We start from the raw sequence: 25,130 nt of genomic DNA, 5'->3' as shown, positions 1-25,130 counted from the left end.
CAAATCCTCAGCAAGAAGTTTTGACTTCTGTGCAGAGTTTGCATGTTTCTCCACATGTCTGCGTGGATTTCCTCTAAGTCCATCAACATGCACAAAAGGTATTTTTTATGTATTTTTTGCTGAAGTCAAATATATTTTATAGAGCTCAGTTCATAATTTGGTAATTATTTTCCTATACATGTGCAATTTTATTTGTAACACATTCGGCTCCATCTGTACCTCCCTCAACAGCATCTTCACACCAGGACACACCAAGACACACCAGGACACACCAGGACACACCAGGACACACCAGGACACACCAGGACACACCAGGACACACCAGAACACACCAGGACACACCAGGACACTGCCTCTGGCCCCTCAGACATTATGAAAGAATCATTACCTCCATCAGTACTCAAACTCTAGGAAGTACAAATAGTGTTGGACTACTGCATACTTGTACTTTGACTCATTCAGACACTTTAAGCCAAGTTCATTACTAACATTTGTTACATTTTTTGCATTACTTTGCTTCCTCAGAACATATTCAGATACGGATAGTGAAGTGTTTTTGTGCACACACAAACAGAGGAGGAGGGAAACAGAACATGATGACCTCTGAACCTGAAACATGTGTTGATGTCCAAGCAGGAGTCGTGCGGGAGACCGACTGTACCACATTCTTCACGGTACACGCGCCCATTAAAGACTTCATTAAACACAGATTAGCCAAGCGAGCCACCGACAAATCTCCAGGAATTAGGCTCAAAGCAGTTTCCATCGCCCCACACTCACCTGGAGCAGAGGCTGGAGGAGTGGGGCTGTTTGGGGCCTTCTGACCCCCTGCAGAGGGCTGCCCACTGAGGGACACAGATGATTAGAGACTGCTGCTTTATGTAATTATCAACAGATTAGCCACATGTGGACACATGTCTCACCTCTGACATAACAGGAAGTATTTCAAAACGTTGGTACAAATCTGGTAATCACTTCTTTTTATGGCAGTGGTTTTCAGTTTGCACTGGCAGGGAGCTTGGCAAAACAATGGAAAAGTATTTTTACTGAACTAGGAACCTTGACACAAATTCAGGATCTAGAGGTAACTGAAAAAAATGACCTTAATTTACACTTGGAAAATCACATGATGAGATCCTCTGACTACAGGCCTATCACATGGAAAACAAATATTTGGTTTAGTTCTTACAGTAAACATGTCATTGATTACCCTAATAATAAATAAGACAATAAACTCACAAATATGTTCTTTACATTTCCATTTTATGTATTTACACTTGCACATAAACTTACAAAACTAGACAAGACAAAAAACTCAGAATAACTTATAATCACAGCATGGAACATAAGCTTAAAAGTGTCATATACAAAGCTTTAAGTTACCCTTAAACAGTACGACATATTGTGATGTGGACAACGACACAGCTGTCTGTCTTTGTGTGTTGAACATCAATGTAAATATAAAGCTGATTTAAAGCATTATAGTTCTTCATTGGTGCTTTAGTATGATTATTATTTTCCACGGCTGATGATTGGCATTTTGGATATGAATTTGCATGTGTACAGTATAACCCATTTTTATCGATATCTTGACAGAATTATCAGGTAAAATCATTTTCAGACATCTAATGCAACTGTACTATAAAATTAATCAACTATTTGTTTACACATTTTAACAAATTTCTGTGTTTTTTAGCAATGTATGGCAACCAACACGCATAACTATTTTTATACAGTATTTGCTGAGACTCGGGATGACACGTTCAACAACTTGCTTTAGTAGTTGTGCAAACCCAAAGTACGACTAACTTAAGGCTACCAGTACATCCGGTGCATTTCTACATATGATTCTCTAACACTCCCAATCTTAAATTTCAAGTCATTAAACATACTCCTGCCTTTTCCTGTAGGCAACGTCAGAGTTCATGAAGTGATACCTCCTCTGCACCATGGATTGGGGTTCTTCTTGGGAACACGACCTAGAGAAGATCAACACTAGCCCAGCAATGATGAGCAAGAATCCCCCTACCCATCCACAGAACAAGGCCTCACCAAACTCCCAACGGGGAACCACATCTGGGACCTTATCATCAAAGAAGTGAATGACAGCGAGGTGCGCCATATAGCATACAGGAATGAGGCACAGGACCCCAGCTACTATTCCAAGCACACCTCCGATTACAGTCAGAGCCCGCTTGGTCCGAATACCATCTTGGTCCTTACAGGTATTGATAATATACAATCCAGGTATTGAGACCAGTATCCCAAGCAAACCAGCACCCAGGGATGAGCACATAAACAAACGAGCCATTTTCAGATCACGGGATAGTCCCAAAAGGCTGTCGTAGGCTCTGCACTCCATGCCCCCCACGTCCTGAACAACGCAGGTCTCCCAAAGTCCCAAGTCGTAGCTCTCGACAGGTAGAAGAGCAGTGGACATTGTCAGCCACTGTGGCAGGATAGTGGTAGTTAAGGTGCAAAGCCAAGCACTAACAAACAGCAACATTCCCAGTAGTTCCATAGCACAGGTGCATGTGTCCATTTTGTGTGTAAAAAGTCTGAAGTATTTGGCGTAGAGGAGGAGAGGAGTCTGGGACAGTCCAAAGGAGACAAGGAGCGAGTTAGCTGCTACTGGCAATGCTTCTGGCAATTCTATCTGACTTTCAGCGTTACAAGCTGGTGGGCTAAGAAACACTCAGAGAGGCACTCATCTTCTACAGCAGGGAGGAGAGAGGACCAGAGCAGCTCCAGACCCAGCCCCCTTCAGAGGTCCTCCTGCCCCAAGATGCCATGCCAAGAATGGGCAGCAGGGGCAGAGGCACACATGACCCGGCGTGAGACAAGATCTATGTCAAATGCTTTTCCCACCAGTGCAGCCGCAGTAGACGTCATCCAATACAGACTAAAGGCTTCAATGGCACTTTTTCTTTGAGACACAGGCCTTTTTGCATCCATGGAGTCCTACAAAGGTTGACCTGATGACTTTGATTTAAACTTCCTCACACAGTCTTCATAAAGAACTTCAGATTACTTACACACAACAATGAAACAATGAAAATATTGTCTTTTTTGTGCTGATGCAAAGGGAATATTTGAGTTTTTAAATGCACTATCTAACTTTTCTGATCAGAGCTTCTGCCACTTGCTTGTCTCTACGGTGATGTTATTGCTCTGCCTGTAATGTTGCACCATATGTCTTTAATCTATTAATCTAAGCATGTGACCACCATGTTTTGAATGTGTTTTTGAGCTATAAAACACCTGTAATGGAAAAAAGCACGATGCCAAACTCTGAAACAAGTTAGGCAGAACAATAACATGTAGACAAGCTGAATGTAGCGGACGCTTCAGCAGAAAAGTTACATAGTGCTCCTTTATATGCACTATGTAACATATGTAAAATATATGTTCAAAAGGAAAGTCCAAAGTGACTGAAGTAAAATATTAATAATAGGTCCAAATACCTGCACGTCTGCACATTAACAATATTAATTCTACCTGCTGAATTTTGTTGTCCTTTGAAGGTGCACTATAACTTTTCTAGAGAGGGTTCAGCTCCTGCTTGTTTCTATGAAGGAGTTTATTGTTTTGGCTAGAATGTACCACAGACAAGCAAGTGATGGACCCTTTACTAAAAAAGTTGCATTAATGAATATTACACTGCCTGGCAAAAAAAAGTCACCACCAAAAAGAAAAGGTTGGTTGTTCTGCCTTTAGCTTTGATTATAGCGTGCATTCACTGTGTCATTGTTTCGATTTCGCTTCTGCAATGTCACAAGATTTATTTCCATCCAGTGTTGCATTAATTGTTCACCAAGATGTTGCATTGATGATGGTCGAGTCTGACCGCTGCACAAAGTCTTCTCCAGCACATCCCAAAGATTATCAATGGGGTTAAGGTCTGGACTCTGTGGTAGACAATCCATGTGTGAAAATAATGTCTCATGCTCCTGAACCACTCTTTCACAATTTGAGCCCGATGAATCCTGGCATTGTCATCTTGGAATATGCCCGTGCCATCAGGGAGGAAAAAATCCAGTGATAGAATAACCTGGTCATTCAGTATATTCTGGTGTCAGCTGACCTCATTCTTTGAGCACAGACTGTTGCTGAACGTAGACCTGGCCAGCTGCAGGAGGCTCAGACCTATTTGCTTAGTTAAATCCAGGTGGCGACTTTTTTTGGCCAGGCAGTGTATCATTCTTTGTCATGTAGGCAAAAATGTGGTGTTTTATAATGGCTATTTCATTTTGTATGTTGTAGTACATGCCTGAAGACTGCAGATAGAAACTACATGCTAAATGCACAATTTTATTAATCAAAGTCAATGAATCAGTCATCAGTCAATGAATTAGTGAGGGCTGTTTCACATTTAGTTGAGAATATAGTTCAGTGCGCTTACAGGTTTTCTATAAATCATTTACAATTAAAAGCATTATCATAAAGCAGCAATAAAAAAAAAAAAAAAAAAAGATAGAAAGAAAGAAAGAAAGAAAAGAAAAAGAACATTAAAATAACAAATGCCAAAAAACATAACACAAAAAATAACTCTCTAAACATTTTTACAAGCATAATCACATGAGTATTTGAACCACAGAAGTAATAAGTCTGCACACTAATCTCCAAATATATATTCCTATCATCATTCTTTACATTTATGACCCATGACTGACATGTTAAATAATAATAAATGTCCTGATAAGCCTAAATCATTCTTTAGTTTTGAACAGTTCATTTAACTTTTCCTTGCTTCATGTGACTGAAAATGAAACAACAGTGCGTCTTATTGTGACCGGAGCCTGTGGGAACTTTATGTGGGAGGCCGTAGATCAAAGCTGAAACATGTGAAAATATTTGGCCACGTCGTAAACACGCACACAGCGAGTTTGACATGTCACAAACTGAAAAATGCACTGATAAAAATCCCCGGCACCTCCTCCAGAGAAGTGCTCAGCTGACAGTGAGGAAGCCCTTGATGTCCAGAAGGGGGCGCCACTGAACAAGGACTGAACAGTAAGTGCGTGGACAGTAATGTGATATAAAAGCTCATGTATTTTAGGAAATGAAATTCACCTGTTTGCCAACAAGAATAGAACCAGTGTATACCTTAAAAAAAAAAAATAAATAAAAAAAAAATAGAGAAGTAATAAAGGATAGGGAAGGATAGGTCTGGAAGATATTCTTATTTCATTCATTATTTTATTGTATTTTTATTTTTTATTTTTTATTTATTTTTTATTGTATTTATTTTATTTATTTATTTATTTTCAGGTTAGTCTACTGTATTTGTAACTTCTTCAGACAAAGGGCATAAGACCCCTTTGTCTGAAGAAGTTACAAATACAGTAGACCTATTTATTACAAGTTTGCATTCAAAACTGGTCCAGTAGATGGCGTTAATGTATCGCACATCAAGCCCACAAATTTGAACCCATTGGAATAAGTTTAAACCATGTTCCTAACACATTTGGTCAATATTGTAATGGTATTGTAGGTCTAATCTAGAAGTCTCGTGTGACTGCATTTATGGCAAAAATGTGTTCCGTCTTGACAAGTGGATAGAGTTTCCTACTTTCACGGGGCACATCCCTTTTAGCTCAGTATTCAATATTGGCGCGTGCTATTCTTAGCCAATATGTCAAATCAACTTTGTATCTGCATAATTACGTTTTAATAATCGCGGGGCGCGCAGAAGTCTCCTCATTGGACAAGCGACAGCCTTCCTCTACGTCCGACTCTTTATGCAAATCTGCTCCAGCCGAATATGGACACGGAGGAATGAAATATGGTGGAGGAGGCGAACATGGACGACCGAGGACCGTGAGAGCGCTGGGAGTTCGTTACCAGAAAAGTGGATGTATCTCCGAGGGGACTTTTTCAGTGCGCAAACTTTAGTGGAAACTTTACGCACGGGGCGTTTTTACTTTTCACGGAGCAGAGCGGCGAGGCGGCGTAGTGTTGTTATGCGGTGAAGAGGAGCGACTTTTTGGGGGGATAAAAAGCAGGGCAGGGGGCTCACCATCCCGACGCTATGCCGTGGCTGAGCGGCGGAAAGCGGAGAGAGAGCTCGGAGCTGCCGCTGCCCGCAGGCTGGGAGGAAGCACGGGACTACGACGGAAGAGTGTTTTTTATCGATCACAACACACGGCAAACTTCATGGATAGACCCCAGAGATAGGTATGCAATGCAACCAGGCCCCGAGTGCTGTCAAAAGTTAATTCAACGAGTACAACGTTTGGAGAAGATGCCAGGGCGCAGGGCGCAGGGAGGGAGTGGAGGGGGCAGCATAGTGGCACGTATGTATGTTGTTTTGTTTATCACGGGGACGGGAGGCAGCAATGTCCTCGGCTCATTTTAAAATGTTACAGTGCTGTGTTGAAGTTGTAGAGAGACATGAGGAGATGAATCAGCTGAGATTGGCCTCCACCTCTTGAGCGGTTCCCACAGACACACGGGATGTAACGCCCAGGTCACCCACTGAGCCGCTGCCACTGGTGCTATTCTTTCATACTTTATAACGTTATTGCAACAAGAGTGGCGCTAACGGGGCCATGTATGGTTGTATGGTCATTGTATGACCATACAATATTTCTTATGTCTAATAAATATTTTTAACAGGCACTGGTTGAACATGACCAGATATTAACCAAAAGTGCAAAACTAAATGCAAAAACGCAGGCAGCTCAGACTCAGAATGTTGTCAGTTTTTAACTATTTGCATATCATATTATAGCCTTAACAGCAAAGAATTTAACATGGTAATAATAATAATTAAAAAAAAAATCATAAAATGACAAATTAGTACTTGGAAGTATGTATTTTATGTTTAAGAAGGCTTTAAGAACTGACATCTTTGTGACCTAATATACACATCCCATATCTATTTTCTCTGTACTACTGCATGTTGTAAATGTCAAAGTTATGGCCCATCACATGAGCTCATCTTTTGGCGTAATCTGAAGAGGCAACTTGATGTCTGTGTTAAAAGCATCTGTGTTTATGACAGTAGTGACCTGTACATTCCTGCTTAACAACACAGTGGACTATTATTGTCCAGCCTTACCATCCATCAACATAGGCTTACATATGTAGGAGAAACGTCATATTTTAGTTCACATTGGGTTTCCATTTATTTACCAAATATTTATATATTTATATATATATATATATATATATATATATATATATATATATATATATATATATATATATATATATATATATATATACATTTTATTTTAAAATAAGACTACAGCTCTGTCAATCTACCGGTAACTAAACACTTGCACTTTAAGACTGGTCCTGTGGACCATCAGAAAAATGTGTCACTAATATCAGCACTAACAATCTCAGTTGCCTAAGTTTGTAAAACACATTGCTCTACTTTGACAGTCAACAACAGTTTGACAGGCCCTTTAAAACTCCAACTCCCATGATTCCTTGTGAAAATATGTCAGGAATGCTAGCTGGGCCACTGGGAAAGCTGCAAGGATGTGCTTTTGTGGGGCGACTGGGATTTGACCAACTCAATCTGGCTTTCAACACGGATTTTCAGAGATTAACAGGAATTATAGTGTTGCATTTAAATTCAGAGTATTGTAAGAGTATATGCAACTTTAAACTGTACTGGACAGTACAGTACAGTACAGTTTGCCTTATCAAGATGCAATGCATGCATCTTGATAAGGCAAACCTGGTTTCCTTTTCCTCCTCATTGCACTGTGATTTTGCATTGTTAAGTATGATCTGCAGACATGGAAGCTATGAATTACACAAAGTCAAAATACAGTAGACTGTAATGCCTTGCAAATTGTTTAAAGTAGACCCATACAGCAATACACCCAATATTACAATTGGAATCTAAGAAATGTAATGTAAGAAATACCTAACAATAAACCAAAATAAGATCAGTGTGCAGCATTTTTCTAGTAGTACTTCTTCCACAACTTTAAACATTTAGACTCTTGTCCATCCGTGCCATGATTTATATCTTATCTTGTCTCGAGTAGTTTCATCATCTGAGCCTTTTCCCTTTGTATGGATAAACCGTTTGCATGTCACTGAAGCATGAGGGGAATTGCAGGAGTAAAATACACAGAAACTCAAATGATTGAAGCTTGGTATCTACCACGTGATGCGGTCTGGCCGCCTACACCGCAAGTTAGTGCAATGTTCCACAGCTTTAGTGGAGCCCGAGCGTGGAGCCTGTCACCTGATCAAATACTACTGATAGTTGGAATAGCTTTATGTTGCTGTGGCCTAGATTAAACAAATACACAACTTACTGTATGTAAAAGTTGTGTAGTGTTGCAGCTCTATGCTCAAACCCTTTTTCCATCTGCTTCTCATATTGGCCAGCCTCCATAATGCGCTAAGTGAGTGGCAGGTGGATTTAACCAATCACAGAGAAGTGTGATAATGAAGTAACTGTAAATGTACGTGAATTGTGATAAAATTATAATTGTGATCTGGCTTGGTCTTTGTCTTAAACAGTAGAAAAAAACAAGTGGGTAAGAAGGAGCTGAATTGACTTGAGTCTTGAGTTCATTATGTAATTAGTTTGTTGTAGCTTAAAGTCCTAGTACATCGTTCATGTGTGCTAAGATCTAAGACTGAACTAAACCGTGATATTGTGGTGGTTGTTCAGTTCCCACCTGACGCTCCTCAAACAAAGTCCCAGTCTCTGTGTATGTCCTGCAGCGTCCTTGTACACCCTGAGCCCAGGTACCACTGTCCCATGGTGAGGAGTGTGAACCTGCCCAGGGGCGCTGCTGGGACCGACCTCACATCTGCTGGCCCATAGGGGGCATGTCCCACAGGATTATACCCTAATCACTTAAACACTGGTACCATTCAACTGGAGCATTGAACAGTACATATAGCCATTACAAGCAATGTGCCTACCACAACAAACCAAGAAGACTATATAATCATTATCTTTCTTTTGACAAAAATAATGATTATATATTATATATTTTTTACATCGTGGAGTGGGCTGCATAATTTTGGAAAAAAATCAAATAGATTTTTTTCATAAAAGTACTGAGATTGTGATTACATTTGCATTTAGTGCACATTGTAAACAACTCCAGGAGCATTAATATTTCAGACAGGACTGAAGAATCCCAATCTATTTCAGAACATGTTTGTAGAGGTCTAAGCTGCAGCTACAGGATCTTTTAGTAAAAAAATAAAATGTAATTAATTGTGACAATTTTTAACCATATAGTTGTACCTTTTATATTTTGGACAATGTTGAAATGTAAATCTTAATATCTGTAGTTACATTTTTAATATAGTTAGTAGTTAAGTATAGTTTGAACAGGTAAACACAAGCTGTTGTTTGAGTGTTAGTGGACATTGGACAGGGATTCCTTGGGGACAGCCCTGGTCCTGGAGCAGATAAGCGCTTCATTGCTGTGTGTTTTTTGCTGTGGTGGTATGGCTGTTATGTCAAGCATGCCTCCGCTAATGCCCAGGGGCTGAGTGCACGCTCGCGGCCCGAGACACAGCAGCCGAACAGGGGGAAGTTCCCACGTGTCTCCCCCTTTTTCTGCTCCGGAGCCCTCCTTTATTAGCTCTGTTATGCAACACCCATAGCCCGGCCTGCCGCTCAGCAAAGAGGGCTCTTTATATTTGGGCACAAAGCAAAACAAATTCAATTATTCTGGAAAGAGCGAGCCGTGTTTCCAGCATGGAGAGGTTATTCACATGCACAGGACCCCGCTGGCATTCTGCTTCCCCAGTCTTTTCTTTATGTTGGCTCTTTTTGTCTTTCGGAGCAGGGGGCTGGCGAACATGCCATCGCTTGATCCGGTGTCATTTGGCCTCTGAGTCTTGTACACAAATGGACAGCATGTTTAAGTCCTGTTCCTGCTGCTGATGGTTCAGCTCCTCCTGAACTGACCTGAACGTTAAAGCACCGGGGAGTAAACATGACCTTGTCTTATCTCAACATTTTTTGAAATGTTGTATAATGTTGTGTATAGTACTATGAATGACGAATACACAGTTTTTTTTAGCTCATAGTGCTGTTAAAACAAACAATTGACATTGAGCCATTCAGGTCACTAGCACTAGCCGCAATGCACCTCTGCTTTTCCTCTGTCCTTTTTGTGTGGAGGGCTCTCAAACTGGACATACCAATCTTCAGCTGTTTGTTGATTTCTTTTTGTTAGTACAGTTTGATTTTGGAAACATAGCTCATTCACCCCTTCATCTAACACTCCTTTTAGTCATACAGTATTTAAGAAAATAAGTACTTATTTTTAAACCTAAATGTTTTAATGATTAAGGTAACATGTTTAAGGTAAGAATTGAAATATACTGTCTTATAGTCCCCATAACAACACTAGATTATTAGTTAGTCTTAGTGACTAATCAAGTCTTAGTCTTGATAAGTCACATTAAATCTATTTAATCGGGGCAGCCCAGCTGATGTCCTGTCAGTTACACTTCGTCACTCTGTTGTTTGTGGGATTAAAAAAGTTACTCACTATTGACAAGCCGTCAGACTTTTCTCCATTTCCTCACTCTTTCTCACTATCTTTCTCTCTCTGTATTTCATCTCTTTCTGTCTTTCTTGTTTTCTCTTACTCTTTCTCTCCCTCTCTGGTTTGTGACCATATTGTACAGAGAGCAACCTAAACAGGACATGCCAACCTCAAGCTGTTGGCCACCATTGTTTTTGATGCTTTCTGTACCATTCTTCATGTATTTCGAGAGGAAGAGAAGGCCAGTCTGTGACACTGGCTCCTGTAGTGTGCTTAACTTTCTCTATGGAGGCTTCTGTCATCACAGTTTGAGCTCAAGGCGAAGCAGCTGCTGACTCAGGAGCCTAATTGTACATGTTTATGCTTTAATGTGCTGTATCTGCTAATGAATGCTTTGAAACACTGCAGTTAACCAAAGTGTTTACTATTAACTAGCTGTAGAACAATTTGATTCATGCCCAATCAAACAAACCTACCCAATGACAAAAAATAATATGAAAATCTTTTAACTCTCAACAATGGAACATTAGATCATATTTCCCATAAGAAATGTACTAAAATGTGCAAATCATTGTGTAAAATAATTCAAATAGGTTGTTTTCAATCTTGTCTTGTATGTGATACAAGACAAGATTGTATCATATACATACTATCCATATAAAACCAGTGTGCCTACCTTATATGCATACATGTAATATTTTGATTTGCCATGGTTAAACAACATTAAAGTTAAAATAATTTCAGTTAATATTTATACATTATCAATAGTACTACTGGGGATCACAGTGTACTCCTTATGCCAACAATACTCTGAACACAGATCACGGAATACTTTTTGTAACTTGTAAGACTTAGTAGGCTTTATTGTTGACTTAAGTGACTAAAATATTGAAACATTTTTTGCTCAGTCATGGATTCAAAGCAGGATATTTCATTGAGCAATGAATATATCTTGATATCTCGACATCAGTAGAGAAGCAAGTTGTTCACTGTGGCTTTAGTTTGTACTTTTGACTTTGTTTTAGTTCACACAGGAGAGAAAGAGAGGATATCTGGGAGAGAATGCACTAAATTGTTCATTCAGGAAACCCACCAATGGAGTAAAGTGCATGCAGAATAAATATTACACACTGAAATTTTTAGCATTTGTGTTTTGTGTTACCTTCATTTACCAGTACCAGTTATGCAGTACATTTACATTGTACTTAAGTATGTTTACTTTTAATATGCCTGTTTTTAATCCTTATCTATCTTGAATATTTCTGATACTTTTTGGCATTTTACTGCTGCATGTTATCAAGAAGTTACTGTTAACTAAAATACTATTTTTTGCTAATAATCCTAATAATTTGAATACCTTTTGCCAGATCTATTCCTTGTCCTGTTGTAGTTGATTGATTGATGCACAGGGCATTTGGTCAACCAAGAATTTCTCTGTCTACAGTTCTAGTACACAGTAATTCACACTGAAAAAGAAATACTTTATTAATAAAATTAGTTTTTAGTAGCTACACTCTTCATTCATTCACTCATCTTCTGCTTTTTCCTTTAGGGGTTTCTAGAGCTGCAAATTATTAGTGTAATTTTTCAAGCTACAATAGTTCCCTAAAGGTGGTATCTGCTCTGGTCACCACAGTTGTATCTTTCGGCACATGTGTTAAATAAAAGTTTCACTGATGGTCCTCTCACTAGTGTTGACCCCACATTGCTCCACTCCCATTGGGACAAGCCCATCTCATACGTCCCAGACTGACTAAAAGTGTCCAGCGATGGACTGGCCAGCTACTTATAGGAGCCCTATTTCGATGAGATTCAACACATTATGTCTGTGGGGCAGCTGCTGCGCCCTGGCCCTCCCAAAAGGCTGGACAGGAGTCACATTCCTCTCAAAGTTGTTTTCTTTTTTAAGTCAGAAAGGAATTTTTAGACCAACGACACTTGTGGCCTCTTTTCTCTGTCAGTGACCAGTAACTAACAAACTGTGAGAATGAAGGCGAAGGCTGTTTCAGTTGTGGTTAAAGAGACAGTAGGTCGGGTAAAAGTATTGTTGTGGTTATGGTAAAATAGACGTGCTTTATGCTTCTGGTATTGCATTGGGCTATAGCATAAGTAGATAATAATTTTACAACCACAATATTGATGTAAAATGGCTTAATAATAGAATGGGACAATTGACTTCCTGCAGAACTGAGAAGGGGAATTTTGCCATAGAAAGTAGCAGATATTCATGTTTTTACTGTTGGAAAAAGGCTACACAACATATTTGAATCCAAAGAGTGTGATTTGGAGTCTGTTTTTCCCCAAATAATCTCATTTAAGTACAGGAATGTGGGCGAGGATAGGGGGTAGTTGAAAAACCAAATTTCTTGAGCACTCAAGCCTCAGTTACAGGAGAATACAGGGTTACATAAATATGCAGTTATTGATCAAAAGTCAATAATGACAGGAAACCATTATAATATTATTATGTGATTATGTTTGGTGATAATGATTATAAGTACAAATGTACAGACTATTTCTCCTTTAAGCAAACCACAGAATCATCACTTGAGTAAATGTTAAGCAAAGTAAGATATGCTCATTGCTATTAATAATTATTGCATTCTGTGCTATTGCTTATAATACTACTACCATGGCATTTACTACAACAACTCTGTTGTTATGTCAGTCAAAAATTTAATTACATTTGGAGCTGACTAAATATTTTCAGCTTTCCCCTCCTACACTGAGATTAGTTTATGTATTCTAGTTTACACTATAAATGAAACAGAAGGGCAATAGGGCATAGGTTTACAGTGTCAGTATGCTATCTGCTGCTTGCCATCACATTTGTCATTTTAGGTGATTCTCATCATGTTGAGGTCAAGAGTCAAGCCCTGGTTGATTTCTGTAGCCTTCAGCAGCTGGGATAATAAGACTGGAGCAGACAGATCAATGTGTGATTTCTCTGCAAAGGGGGTTTAGCTATATTCGTCTGTGGTTTATTTATACAAGAGGTTTATACAGCGTATTAAGTTAGAGTTAACGTCAAGATATCTGCCCCCTGCAATTAACCCATCCTTCAGTGCCACATGGGCAACCTGTCAGGAGCAGTAGGGGATACCAGAGCCATGCCTCAAACCCATGTCCAGATCTCCAAATCATGTCCAGATGTCCAGATCTTAAGCTAGACTTGGACTTGGACTTGAACTGAATTTATTTTATGTGGATTATTATCATACAAACAATATAATGTTGTGTACAGTTGTTTCGTCAAATGTTCAACATATTTTTTTAATATGTGTGTTAAGTAGTTATTTTCAGAATTGATAAAGCATAAAAACTGAGACATACAAGTATTTTATACCATATTATATTATATTTGAACATTTCCATGGTGCTATGTTGTACTATGATATTACAGCTTTATGAGGATGATGACATTGCTATAACATAGAGTATTGCAAAGTATATCATATAAGTACTACCTCAGTCACAGTTTTGAAGCTGTCCAACACACATTCAAACTGCACAAACCTTAAGATAGACAAAAACATGTACAGTAACGACTGTTCTACTAGAGTAACTGTCTTGACATATTCTGCATATCCACCTAACCATCATTCATTTCAGTTATGCCCACTAAAAGACGCAGTTTAATAATGAAAATTTTTATTGATGGTCAGAGGGCTTGGTCTGTGCTGAGACGTCCCAAGCAGACAGGGGGCACATGCCTTTCCCATGGAGCCAGGGCAGTGCAGCCGTCACCGGGCAAAACCTCTCCTCCTCTCAGAAATACCCCATGGACCAACAGATTACTCTAGAATTAGCCAATGTCTTTAACCCTAAATATACTGTTCTGTGTATAGAGAGCGTATGTTGGGAAGAGGCCCACAGCTGGACATGCCTCTCATTCTGTCAGCCTCTTTTTGTATTTTACATCTCTGTCTTATTTTGGTGTACTCTGATTGAAAGTAGATCTCTCTGAACATTTTGGGACAGTTCATATCAATAATTTACATCCCATACATTTTAGAACTTGATTGTATAGATCTAAAGTAGAGATACTGTTTGCAGAGAATAAGGAGAAGAAAATAGCTTTACTGTCATTGCAATATGTACAACAAAATTATATATTAACTGCTGATTTATTCACTATTGAAAATTGCAGTGGTTCTTAAACATTTCTTCCCAACTACAATTCAACAAATATTTATCTTTCTGGGTACCAAAACTGGCTAAAACAAAGCTAAACTGGCTAAAACTGGTTAAAACAAAGTCAGACAATGACTATAGTTTTAAAAAAAATAGGAGGCCCCTGGTTTATTATTCTACATATAGGCTATTTATAATATTTATAATTTATAATAACAATAATAATAATAATAAACTATATATATATATATATATATATATATATATATATATATATATATATATATATATATATATATATATATATATATATATATATATATATATATATATATATATATATATATATATGAAAATAAATCTCAGATTTTTGGAGGAAAGGACAGCTTGACTATTGTAAGTCCCAGTTTGAATTGTGTTAGATGATGGGAATTCACCATCCCACATTATGGTTATCAGCACAATTCAAACAAACAACAAATACATTCAATAATTTTATAAATCAATAATAAATTTAATTCCATAAATTATTTTGGAGCTTGTTGTTCTGTGTTGTAAACCCATAAGGAAATATATGTATTTCCTCATTTTACACTGACCCATTCACTACATCCACCAACTCAGGATCATCTGGGGTTGTCTCTTTGAATCTCTTTTCCCTCTAACCTCTGCAGACACTGTACCGTCACTGTGCTAAAATCTGTGAGCTGCCATATTTTCTCTTTAGGTCAAAGTTCAACACAGGCTTTAAATGCTAATGTCACAAGACTTTCTGCCCAGCGCCTCCCGTAGCTTCCACTATATTTTTACAACCCCTGTGACTGAATATGGCATAAATCAACAATTCTCTACAGCAGACTTTATTGTCTTTCTGGTGATTTTCTCATAAACGTGACAGCTCCAATACGGCTGGCTTGTCTTTAAGTGTTTTTTAAGTATTTTGAAGAGCGGATGGCGTCTGAACATTTGTTGATCCTCTGCAAACATTGAACTGAGCAGGCAGCGTGTCTCTATTTGCTTTGTTCCTCTGTTTGGAAATTCTTAGTCAATTGTATTTAGGTAGCAGTCACATTTTCAATATTCTAAGCCTTGAAAAGAAACACAAATGACACTACTACTGCACAAAACATTTAGATTTTAGTTAAAATGATACTACCCTAACAATGATAATAGACATATTAGAACCATTTTTTTTTCCACTTTGGTGAAACTGCAGTCTTGGCATAGTACAAGAACATAGCAGTACAATAAGGATGTCAAATGAAATATTCAATATAACTAGAGACTGAAATAGGCGCATTTAACAAATACATCTAAATACACTCAAACTACTGTCTCTGGACAACAGTACATACCTGTCAAAGTGTCTACACTACACTGGCTGCGCTAATGAACGATTCACATAATTATACCGTATGCATTTTGGTGATATCATCATAGTGTGATTGTAGTTGCTCGGATCTATGTTAGCCAATTAATACTTACCTATAATAACTCCCAAAGAGAAGTAAAATATACATTATGTACAATGTACATAGAGGAAGGAAGCTATAAAGAGGTTTAAAAATGCAAAAAAATAATAATTTAACATTAACTTTTGTAACCGAAATGTTTTGCTGGCCCATAGTTGTTTTTTAACTTTTATTTTGTATATTTTGTGTTGTTTTGAAGCATGTCTTTAGTGACAGTTTGTGGAGTGCTGCTGCTTCAGTCAGAGGAATGTGTGAAAGATTTCAGCCACTCATTGTCCACATACCTCAGCCACAGCAGACCTGTGTCTGTCATTTTCAGCTGCACTGGGTCACTGCGGTCAGAGGTCTTTAACAATACTGATGGGTCTGCCACAGTGTGATCTGCTGTCAACAAAACCAATGCTAATCTGTAAATATGTATTCTTTGTACAAAACCTGAGGTGGTAAAGAAAAAGCACAGTTATATAACGCAAGTATTTGTTCATACAGGAAATGTACTGCACAAAGTGCTTGAGTGTTTACTGCTTCCCAATGAGAAGAGTGACATAAATAATGTTGTCATGTCTTTTAATGAATCTTCTTGGAGTACTCAGGCAAACTTAAGAATCTCTGACATCTAATGCCTATGGGCCAGAAGAAAGTGCATTCCCACTTTGTTTATCATTTTTCCAGGATCACAAAGCCACTGACGTTCGCTGACTGTGTCGGGGACGAGCTGCCTCTTGGATGGGAGGAGGTTTACGACCAACAAGTCGGAGTGTACTACATTGACCACATCAACAGTGAGGACCTCTAACTATTCAAATGGACAAAATTACAATATATTTTTGTTTTAAAGGTGCACTATGTAGCTTTTCTAATGAGGGGATTTGCACAAACTGAAGATGTTATCTCTTTGCCTGAAATGTTCCATTGTATGGCATTAAACTTATCTGTCTGTCTTGCCTTTATTCGCTTACAGATGTTTGTATAGCTGAAAAAACATGCATTTTTGCTGTGAGCAGGGTCACAGATTTGACCTGGTACTTGACCTGGTGATGGCACCTGCTTTTCTCCTTGAAAGTAGATCAGTTTGAAGCCAAACTGTGGAACATTCTAGGAAAAAAACACCGTGGTGAGAAGCAGAAAGCGGACCCTCCAAGTAGGTGGAGGCTAACCCTAACCCTAAAATGCACCTATAACCCACAGATGCGGTTGATTTATTGTCGTTTTGTATCTTTTGGTACACACATTTTAGAGCAACCTCTGCTGCTTATCTCCATGGAGTTATAGGTTTGCCTTGAATATTCAGAATATGTAAAAAAGAAAAAAAAAAAAAGTACACATAGTGCACCTTGACTCTATTATATACTGTTGTTACTACCTGGTGGTAATTTGAATTTGATCGTATTTTTGTTTGTCTCGCTGACAGAAACTACACAAATAGAGAACCCACGCACACAATGGCGGCAGGAGCAGGAGCGCATGCTGAAGGAGTACCTGGTTGTGGCCCAGGAGGCACTAGAGGCCAAGAAGGAGATGTACCAGATCAAGCAACAGCGGCTGGAGCTGGCCCAGCAGGAGATGCTACTGTTCAGGGAGCTCTCCGAGGACAACCGCTCCCTCACCAGCAGTAAGGCCTCAGCACTGACACCTCAACACCTCAATTACAAATACAGTTGTCCCTCATTGTATCACGGTTCACCCTTCGCGGTATTGCTCTTTCGCAGATTTTTCCAGGGCAATTGTACACGTTTTTTTTTACAGTGTATGAACACACATTGTGTTCTACGTCCCAAATTTAGATAAATGTTCCATCCACACTACAGTGCAGCAGCGCCAGGACAAAGAGGCACGATCAGAGGAACTGTGAAATATGTAAGAGTCACTATTAATTCATTAAACAAGAGAGAAAATATTAATGCCTGTGTGAGAAAAGTGTATAGAGTGTGTGGTGAGGGGTTTTACAGCTGCAAAACATATATAATAATTGTAAAAAAAAATAAAGCTGACTGCTTGACAGATTTCGTCTATTGCGGGTTATTTTTAGAACGTAACCCCGTGATTAAATAGGGACCACTGTATTTGCAAATGCCCCTTAAACAGTAACAGTAATATACTCACTATTCAAAGCACCACCTCAGGAAATAATTTACATCATTTCATCTTCATTAAATTACTGTTATATCCATAGAATATCCATCGCTTTCAGAGTTGTAACTATACATACTCTATACTGGTACTCTATACATATATGAACTGTAAGGTGAATACCATGACAATACCTCAGTGTCTAATATGTTATAATGTGTTTAAGAATACATGAAAATGATTAAATCTGTCAAAAATGTTGTATTTTGTATTTTAAAAATACATTTTGGTCTATATATAAACACCAAAGAAGTCGTTAGAAGTCCACTCTCTAACCTCAGATGATCCTAAACGTCTGTATTATTTACTCTTAACATCCCTGAACAATTGTGTCCCCCTGATGAACAGCTGTCAGATGTCAGATCTAAAGAAACTCCCCCAAAATACCCAAAGACCCATCCAGTCTGTGTCCAGCTCCGCCCAGGTACCCCCAGGTCCCCTCACCTCACACCTGTCCCACCTAGACACATGGTCCAGGAGCTTGAAATACCAGCAGATCTGCATCGCAAGAATTGTACTGACATTTGACATATTTTCAAATTAAGCTGTGATTTACTTCAATCGTCCTTGTTCAGTCCTGTTTTTTATTCATTTTTTTGTTTGTTCTGCTTAAATTTCTTTATGCCAAGTTATCATCATCTATATTATCTAGACATATATTGTTAGAATATTCAAAAGTTCAGACTAAACCAGGACTAAATAAAACCTCCTGAACAATTCCTGGACAATAATTCAAGCAATGTGTTGGAGACCAGAACGTTACTTTTGTTGTTACTTCAAAGTCATGATTTGCTTCTAAGTTTCATATGGTAATTGTGATTGTTTGATATTCAAAAATAATGTAATATATTTTGACAGCACTGGTCATGTCAAATATCATATACGCCTTGTCATTGCATAGTTACATTTTCATATTCTTTTAACTAAATACTTATGTCTCACAGCTCACTCCAGCACCTCATCGAATGCAAAATACGACCCTGACCAAATTAAAGTGGAAGTGGCTTGTAGACGTGAGCGGGTAAGTCATTATGAGGCAGAACAATGGGCTTTGGTGAGGGGCCGAGTGGAGCAGAGCAGGGGCCCGGGTGTGGCCCCTACAGGATACTGTGGCTCTGTCCCGGGACCCCGTGAGGATGAGGTCATCAACAGAGGGTCAGACAGAGGCTATAGTGACTAACACAGCGCCAACTGGGACATGCCTGTGGGGTACCGCACTCATCCAAAGGTTACTCTGGCTGTTTTCTGATTCTATAATGTGATGATGTTACTCTCTCAGATGGGGGCACAAGTAATAGAAATGGTATTTTGATTAGAAATACCCAAAAAGGAAATCAGCAAATGTTGATCCTTAGCCTTATTGATAACCTATATTTATTCAACCACATCTTGAAATTGGAACCTAATGCATTCAGTTAAACATAAAATTGACCCCATTGATTGACCCCATTCTGCCTTTAAATATTTTGTTTTATTTAAACATGTCAAGTTGCTGCTAAGCTAGGATTAAACCAGGTCAAAAGTCCTACAACTGATATCATTGTGCAATCACATAGTGTTCATTTGTCTGAACCAAAACATCAAATATGGATAGATAACCCCCAGTGCGTGAAATGAAAAAAATGTATGATTCAGCCTTGTGTAGGTTTGATCTGTTAAAGCTTGCAAGAGGGCCCTGGTGACCTCTCAGTTCTTAGAAAACACATTTTGAGAGGGGGGGGGGGTATTTAGACCTAAAAACTTAGACCTAAACTTTTACTTTTACTTTTAAAAGTAAAATGAAGAGTAGCAAATGATGAAAAATGTGCTTATACCATGTGTAACATTACAACATTTTGTAAATATCTAAAGATGGCTGAATATGGCCGGTACTGTCACGAGATCCACTGACAATTTTATTTAATTTTTTTACAAATTGGCATCTACACGATTCATTTAAACCTTTTAGATTTTTAAAATGTATTAAAAATAAATTAGACACGATTCATTTAAACCTTTTAGATTTTAAAAATGTATTAAAAATAAATTAGACAGCTGAATAGATCACTTTATATGTGTCTGTAATATTTTTTGTCCCATTGTTACACTTACTCATTAACAACAACAAAAATGACAGCAGCAGATTGGTCATGTATGTTTAGTACATGTGTTTAATCCTAAAGTTTAGTTTAATTTGTACCCGGTCTGAGCCGTTGTGCTTGCCCTTGTTCACTTTTGCCCCCCTTGAAACCTCCGTACATTCCAGTGTCCTGTGAATAATGATGACTCAGCTCTGCACAGAGAGGCATCCATTGTAACCCTGTGCTATGTGTCCCGCGCAGCTGTCCCGATTGAAGCACGAGCTGGCCCAGGTGAAGCAAGAGCTGCAGTTTAAGGAGATGGGAGTGGAGACGTTGCAGGAGTGAGTGTCCTGGGACCACCCTTCCTCTGTGGGCCCGTCCTCTCCGCTTGGCCCCTGCTCCAACCCACACCTTTTCCTATTCCACTTCCTATTTAATCATTGTTTTGTTTCAGCACTTTTACTTTACATAATCTAGACGTTTCACTGCATGGGGCTGGATAGTATAATGAGAAAATCTAAACTAGTCCTGATTTTCAACACTGCAACAATAGCACAACTATCATTTTAAACATCTTTTTTATTACTAGCCAATTTACAGTAATCAATTTTGAACTTTACATTTTTACCAAAATGTTTAAGTGAGGAAAGTGAAGACGTGAGGAGTGTAGTTTTGGCAGCTGTATATTATTTTGAAGTAAGACAGTACTTTATTATTTATTTATTATTTATTAATGCAGAACTAAGATTATGGCGCTAATTTAATGGAATTTAGTGAATGATTTTTTCTAAATGATTACAAAACAATATTCTTAAATGTTCTGTTGGTAGTTGAACTATAGCTCTAAAACAGTGTCTTTTGTTGAAAACGTTTCTGAGGGGCTACAGACTTCAGGTCAGAAAATAGAAGCTCCTCCTCTCAAAGGGAAAAACTCACATCTGAGAGAGGGGGGGCTTCTCCTCAGGATGCACCAGTGGAGCCCAAGCCTAACAGGAAACGACTCTGACCGGTATGGGGGAGGGAGGGGAAAAGGGGGGGCACTTTAAAAACAGGCCGATATCGCCCCGCATTCCTTTGCACTTCCTGAGGCCTGGCAGAGCCTTATCTCAGAGATAATATACAACTTGAGTTATTCCCAGAATAGACAGAAGCATTGCTTGGAGGTGGCAGCATCCTCCTGGAGTGTGTCCCATGGGTACGTGGGTGCCTTTGTTTTACCGCTGTGTGTGTCCCATTGTTTTGGGGTGAGTTCTGTCCCGATCAACACTGACCCGAGGCTGTTTGTTCAGATCTGTGCCTTTGTCAGCAGTTTGTCTAATTGTTCTGTACACCACGTCTCATCTGATAAACCGCCACTTATACCGTCACTGCCCAAACCTCCTCCTAAGCCAAAGGTTTTTCTGTTCAGCTATAAGAGCAGAGAAAATTTATATTCAAGTTATTTTAAAATATTTATATATTATTGTTTTTCCTCTAAATTTCAGTAAGTTCATATACCAAATGTATATGGAAAAGGCTTTAACCACCATTACCCAAAGTTTCTCTGCCTGACCAGTGTTCAGAAATAATGATTGCAATGTAGAATAAAAATTGTAAAAGATTATAAAAATCCAGGAGAAGATTTCAAATGCTATAAACTAGTTTGAATGAATACTGGTCTGGACCCTGATCACTGTGGCTTCTCCAACACGATCACATAATACATTTATATAGACAAATTAGAGGAACTGTCTTGCCCAAGGAGACAATAGCAGAAAACCAACCAGCATTGGGTTTAGTAGAAACTCAAGGTATAATGTACATTTACATTATTTGGTACCAAAGCTTAACAAATCTATTTTCTCAACCTATATTTGCCCAGTTTCAAAAAGATCTACCGTATTTGTTGTATTAGTTTTAAAATACTAATATTAGCAGAAGCAGTAAATGACATTTTGGGTGTGGGTTGAGTCCAGCAGGCATAGAGGGGTGGGCACAACTTTTCCTTTTTTTACTAAACCTAAACTGCAGGTCTAGCTGTGGGGTGGGGGACAAAGGAGGACTTGTTTTGGGAGGAAGAGGTCAGTCTGAATGAACAGTACCTGGTGTTGAAGTCTTTTTGAGAGAAGGGAGTGGAAGGGGGGGTATTTTTTCCCCCCCAACAGAAAATTAAAAAAATATATATAATAGCACAGATTTCCATATCAAAGATGAAGATTAGAAGTGACCACAGTCTAAAAGTAAAACATGACTCTTCACTCCCACACTAAATACTTGGACTTTTAATCATTGGGGATTACTGTTCTGTCCAAAAGTCCCATATTGGCACTTTTTCTCATGTGCTGTATTGTTTTAAAACATATCTACAGCTTTACATTGATCTTCTTATGGAGGACCATTGTAAATACATTTCATGTATTGTATTGTCACCAGTCTGTAGAATAACATTACAATGTGTGATTGTATGATGTGCACTTTCCTCTCAGAAGTTACACTGCTCAACAGTAATTGCATTAAAACTTATACTTCTCTATCTAATACATACATTTTATTTTTATATCGTCACACCACATACAACTTGCCAAAAGCATTTCAGCATACATGCAGCACATTTATAAATAACTGCATATGTTGTCTCCAGAATTGACAGGAAGATGTCGAGCAGTCAGACCAACTACAAACTGGACGAGGCTCAGGCCATTTTCAACGAGCTACGCAGCATCAAGAAGGCCATCAGCTCTGGCGAGAAGGAGAGGCAGGACCTCATACAGGTGACAGACAGTACAGGCCACAGCCCAGTGTGAGGAAGGGAGGAAAGATGCCTGAAATTATAAAGCTATTAATAATGATTCAGGCCTACTAACTACTTAAGTAAAGAGTTAGGAGTAAGAGGTTTAATTAATTAAATAGTTACTGAGGCTGAATCATTCTATTTGTTAGGTATTAAGTTTTAGTTTATGCTTTATTAAGGCTAATTGAAGTGTAGTTATTATAAAGTCACCAATGCATTATTGTTCTGTCTTTGTGGCTAGAGAGGATATTTCTACAGTTAGCTCATTGTGTCTTACCACTGTTGTGTGACTAAATTACAGGAAGACCACATTTGCAGACATCTGAATCACCGGCAACATCTTTGAGTTTAATACAAAGCACTGTCTCATTTAATTGTAACAAGACTGTTATGCATTTATCTTTCACAACAAGTCATGGGTCTAATCTTCCGGATGATCAACATATTGTGCAACATGTATGTAGTACAATGATTAATAATTCACTTCTCCTTTGTTATCATCAGTCTTGTCAGGCTGCTGCTGATTTTATTTGATCAGCCTTTACGACAATAATGAGTTGGAGGGTTTATCAACCGCAAAATGGCATGTAAGGCAACATAAAAATCATAAGTGTGTAATAAGAATATTAGATAATGCTACGTGTGAGAAGATGTTGTGGAGGGTAAATGCAAGGGAGAAATAGGTGACTGAGCAAAGGGACAGATGATTAAACTGCTGTAGCAATTCTATTAAAGCCCCACTGCTTTACTTTAAAGTCAAACCTTTCACTAAAATAAAAGTGTTGTTTTTGTTTGTGTTAATGCAAAACATGCCTCCTTACTGTGAGCGGGCTTGCATCTCCACAAACCTGATTTGTTTGGCTCAAATGTTCCACAGTATGAAGAAGCGCCTTGGATGAGCAGCGAAACGTCTTCACCCAGTACCTTTTTGTCCAATTGACAAAACTGAATTTTTCATTTACTACTTCCACAATATGGTATAAAATGTATCTATCACCAGGGAGAATGTTCCGTAAAATAATTATCGTTTTAACTTTCTGTGGAATCATACAGGCAACATACCACCTCCAGAAAGTTACATTGTGTTACTTTGCTGTACGCCTCACTGTTTTTTTCTTTATTTATAAAAACATTGAATAAATATTTAAATCATATAAATATTAAGGATATTATACTGTCCATTTCCCAAAAAACATTGCATATGTTTATTTCAGAGCCTGGCGAAGCTGACAGTGAACTTCCAGAGCAGCCTGTCGATCGGGGACTCGAGTGGAGACGTGAACCACAGTGGGAGCTCCGACTGTGTGCTGCAGCAGTACTGTGACACAGGCTGCCAGACCGAGCCACTGGGGGAGGTAACGCTAGATAACAAGCTAAATATATCACAATATCATATCTTATTGACCAAATAGCTTTTCAGAAAACCATTAAATCAAGAAAAACTGAAAATAAGCTGTCACAAAGTCACAAAAAATGCAAATTAAATTACATTCCATACAAGATTTCATTGTGATATTTATAAAGAAATGTACAATCCACTAATACTTGGAATGTGTCTTATGTTTCTAGTATGGCTCCCAAGACTCTACCCATTTGGTGGACAAAGTGAAACTGAACTGGCAGTACGAGGAGGCCAAGAAAAAGTATGTTTGTTATTTTGTTATTTATCTGTGCAGTACTGACACACACTCTTCCCCCCACCTCCCTCCATCCCGTGAGCTCAGGCCAGGACCCAGCCCTTTGATAGTATTTTTGCTGGTGGCTGGTGCAGGAATGAGCTGGGTGGTCACATTCTTCTGACTGTGAGCCGCCTTTGTGTGAGCACCCACACCCTCCACTCCACAAGGTGCTCCATACACACTGCTCTGTGCAGTTAAATATAGGGACAGAATAAATTATACTGTAAAGACCAACTTAACCTAATGTGAAGGCCCTCTCAAAACTTCTGTATTCAATTGGTAGTCAAATTATTGTAGTTCAAAATATTTACACTCTACATGTACATTCTTGGCGTCATTAGATTACTCCTACTATATATGTTTATACGACATATTAAAAAGGTAGTAGAAGT

At 38.6% G+C, this 25,130-nt stretch overlaps 2 protein-coding genes across 2 annotated transcripts in view; one reads left to right on the top strand and one right to left on the bottom strand.

Annotated features, from left to right (window-relative positions):
* Nucleotides 1-1,871: 1,871 nt before the first annotated feature.
* On the bottom strand, nt 1,872-3,884 carry LOC117370236 (putative claudin-24). The gene is made up of 2 exons (XM_033965628.2): nt 3,862-3,884; nt 1,872-2,513 (listed from the first exon to the last, which is right to left on the bottom strand). Exon 2 carries the CDS (start codon nt 2,504-2,506, stop codon nt 1,883-1,885), a length of 624 nt encoding a protein of 207 aa, XP_033821519.2. The 5' UTR covers nt 2,507-2,513; nt 3,862-3,884; the 3' UTR covers nt 1,872-1,882.
* A 1,854-nt stretch (nt 3,885-5,738) lies between these two features.
* wwc3 (WWC family member 3) overlaps nt 5,739-25,130 on the top strand; it is a 28,114-nt gene continuing 8,722 nt past the window's right edge. Inside the window, exons 1-8 of the mRNA XM_033965092.2 lie at nt 5,739-6,177; nt 16,772-16,881; nt 17,511-17,711; nt 19,174-19,250; nt 20,551-20,630; nt 22,910-23,039; nt 24,274-24,414; nt 24,629-24,702. Coding sequence (XP_033820983.1) covers nt 6,032-6,177; nt 16,772-16,881; nt 17,511-17,711; nt 19,174-19,250; nt 20,551-20,630; nt 22,910-23,039; nt 24,274-24,414; nt 24,629-24,702 — 959 coding nt within the window. The 5' untranslated portion in view covers nt 5,739-6,031. The remainder of the gene's footprint in view (nt 6,178-16,771; nt 16,882-17,510; nt 17,712-19,173; nt 19,251-20,550; nt 20,631-22,909; nt 23,040-24,273; nt 24,415-24,628; nt 24,703-25,130) is intronic.

Source organism: Periophthalmus magnuspinnatus, chromosome 4 (assembly GCF_009829125.3).
Source record: "Periophthalmus magnuspinnatus isolate fPerMag1 chromosome 4, fPerMag1.2.pri, whole genome shotgun sequence".
Lineage (NCBI taxonomy): Eukaryota > Metazoa > Chordata > Actinopteri > Gobiiformes > Gobiidae > Periophthalmus > Periophthalmus magnuspinnatus.
This window is presented reverse-complemented; position numbering and strand designations above follow the sequence as displayed.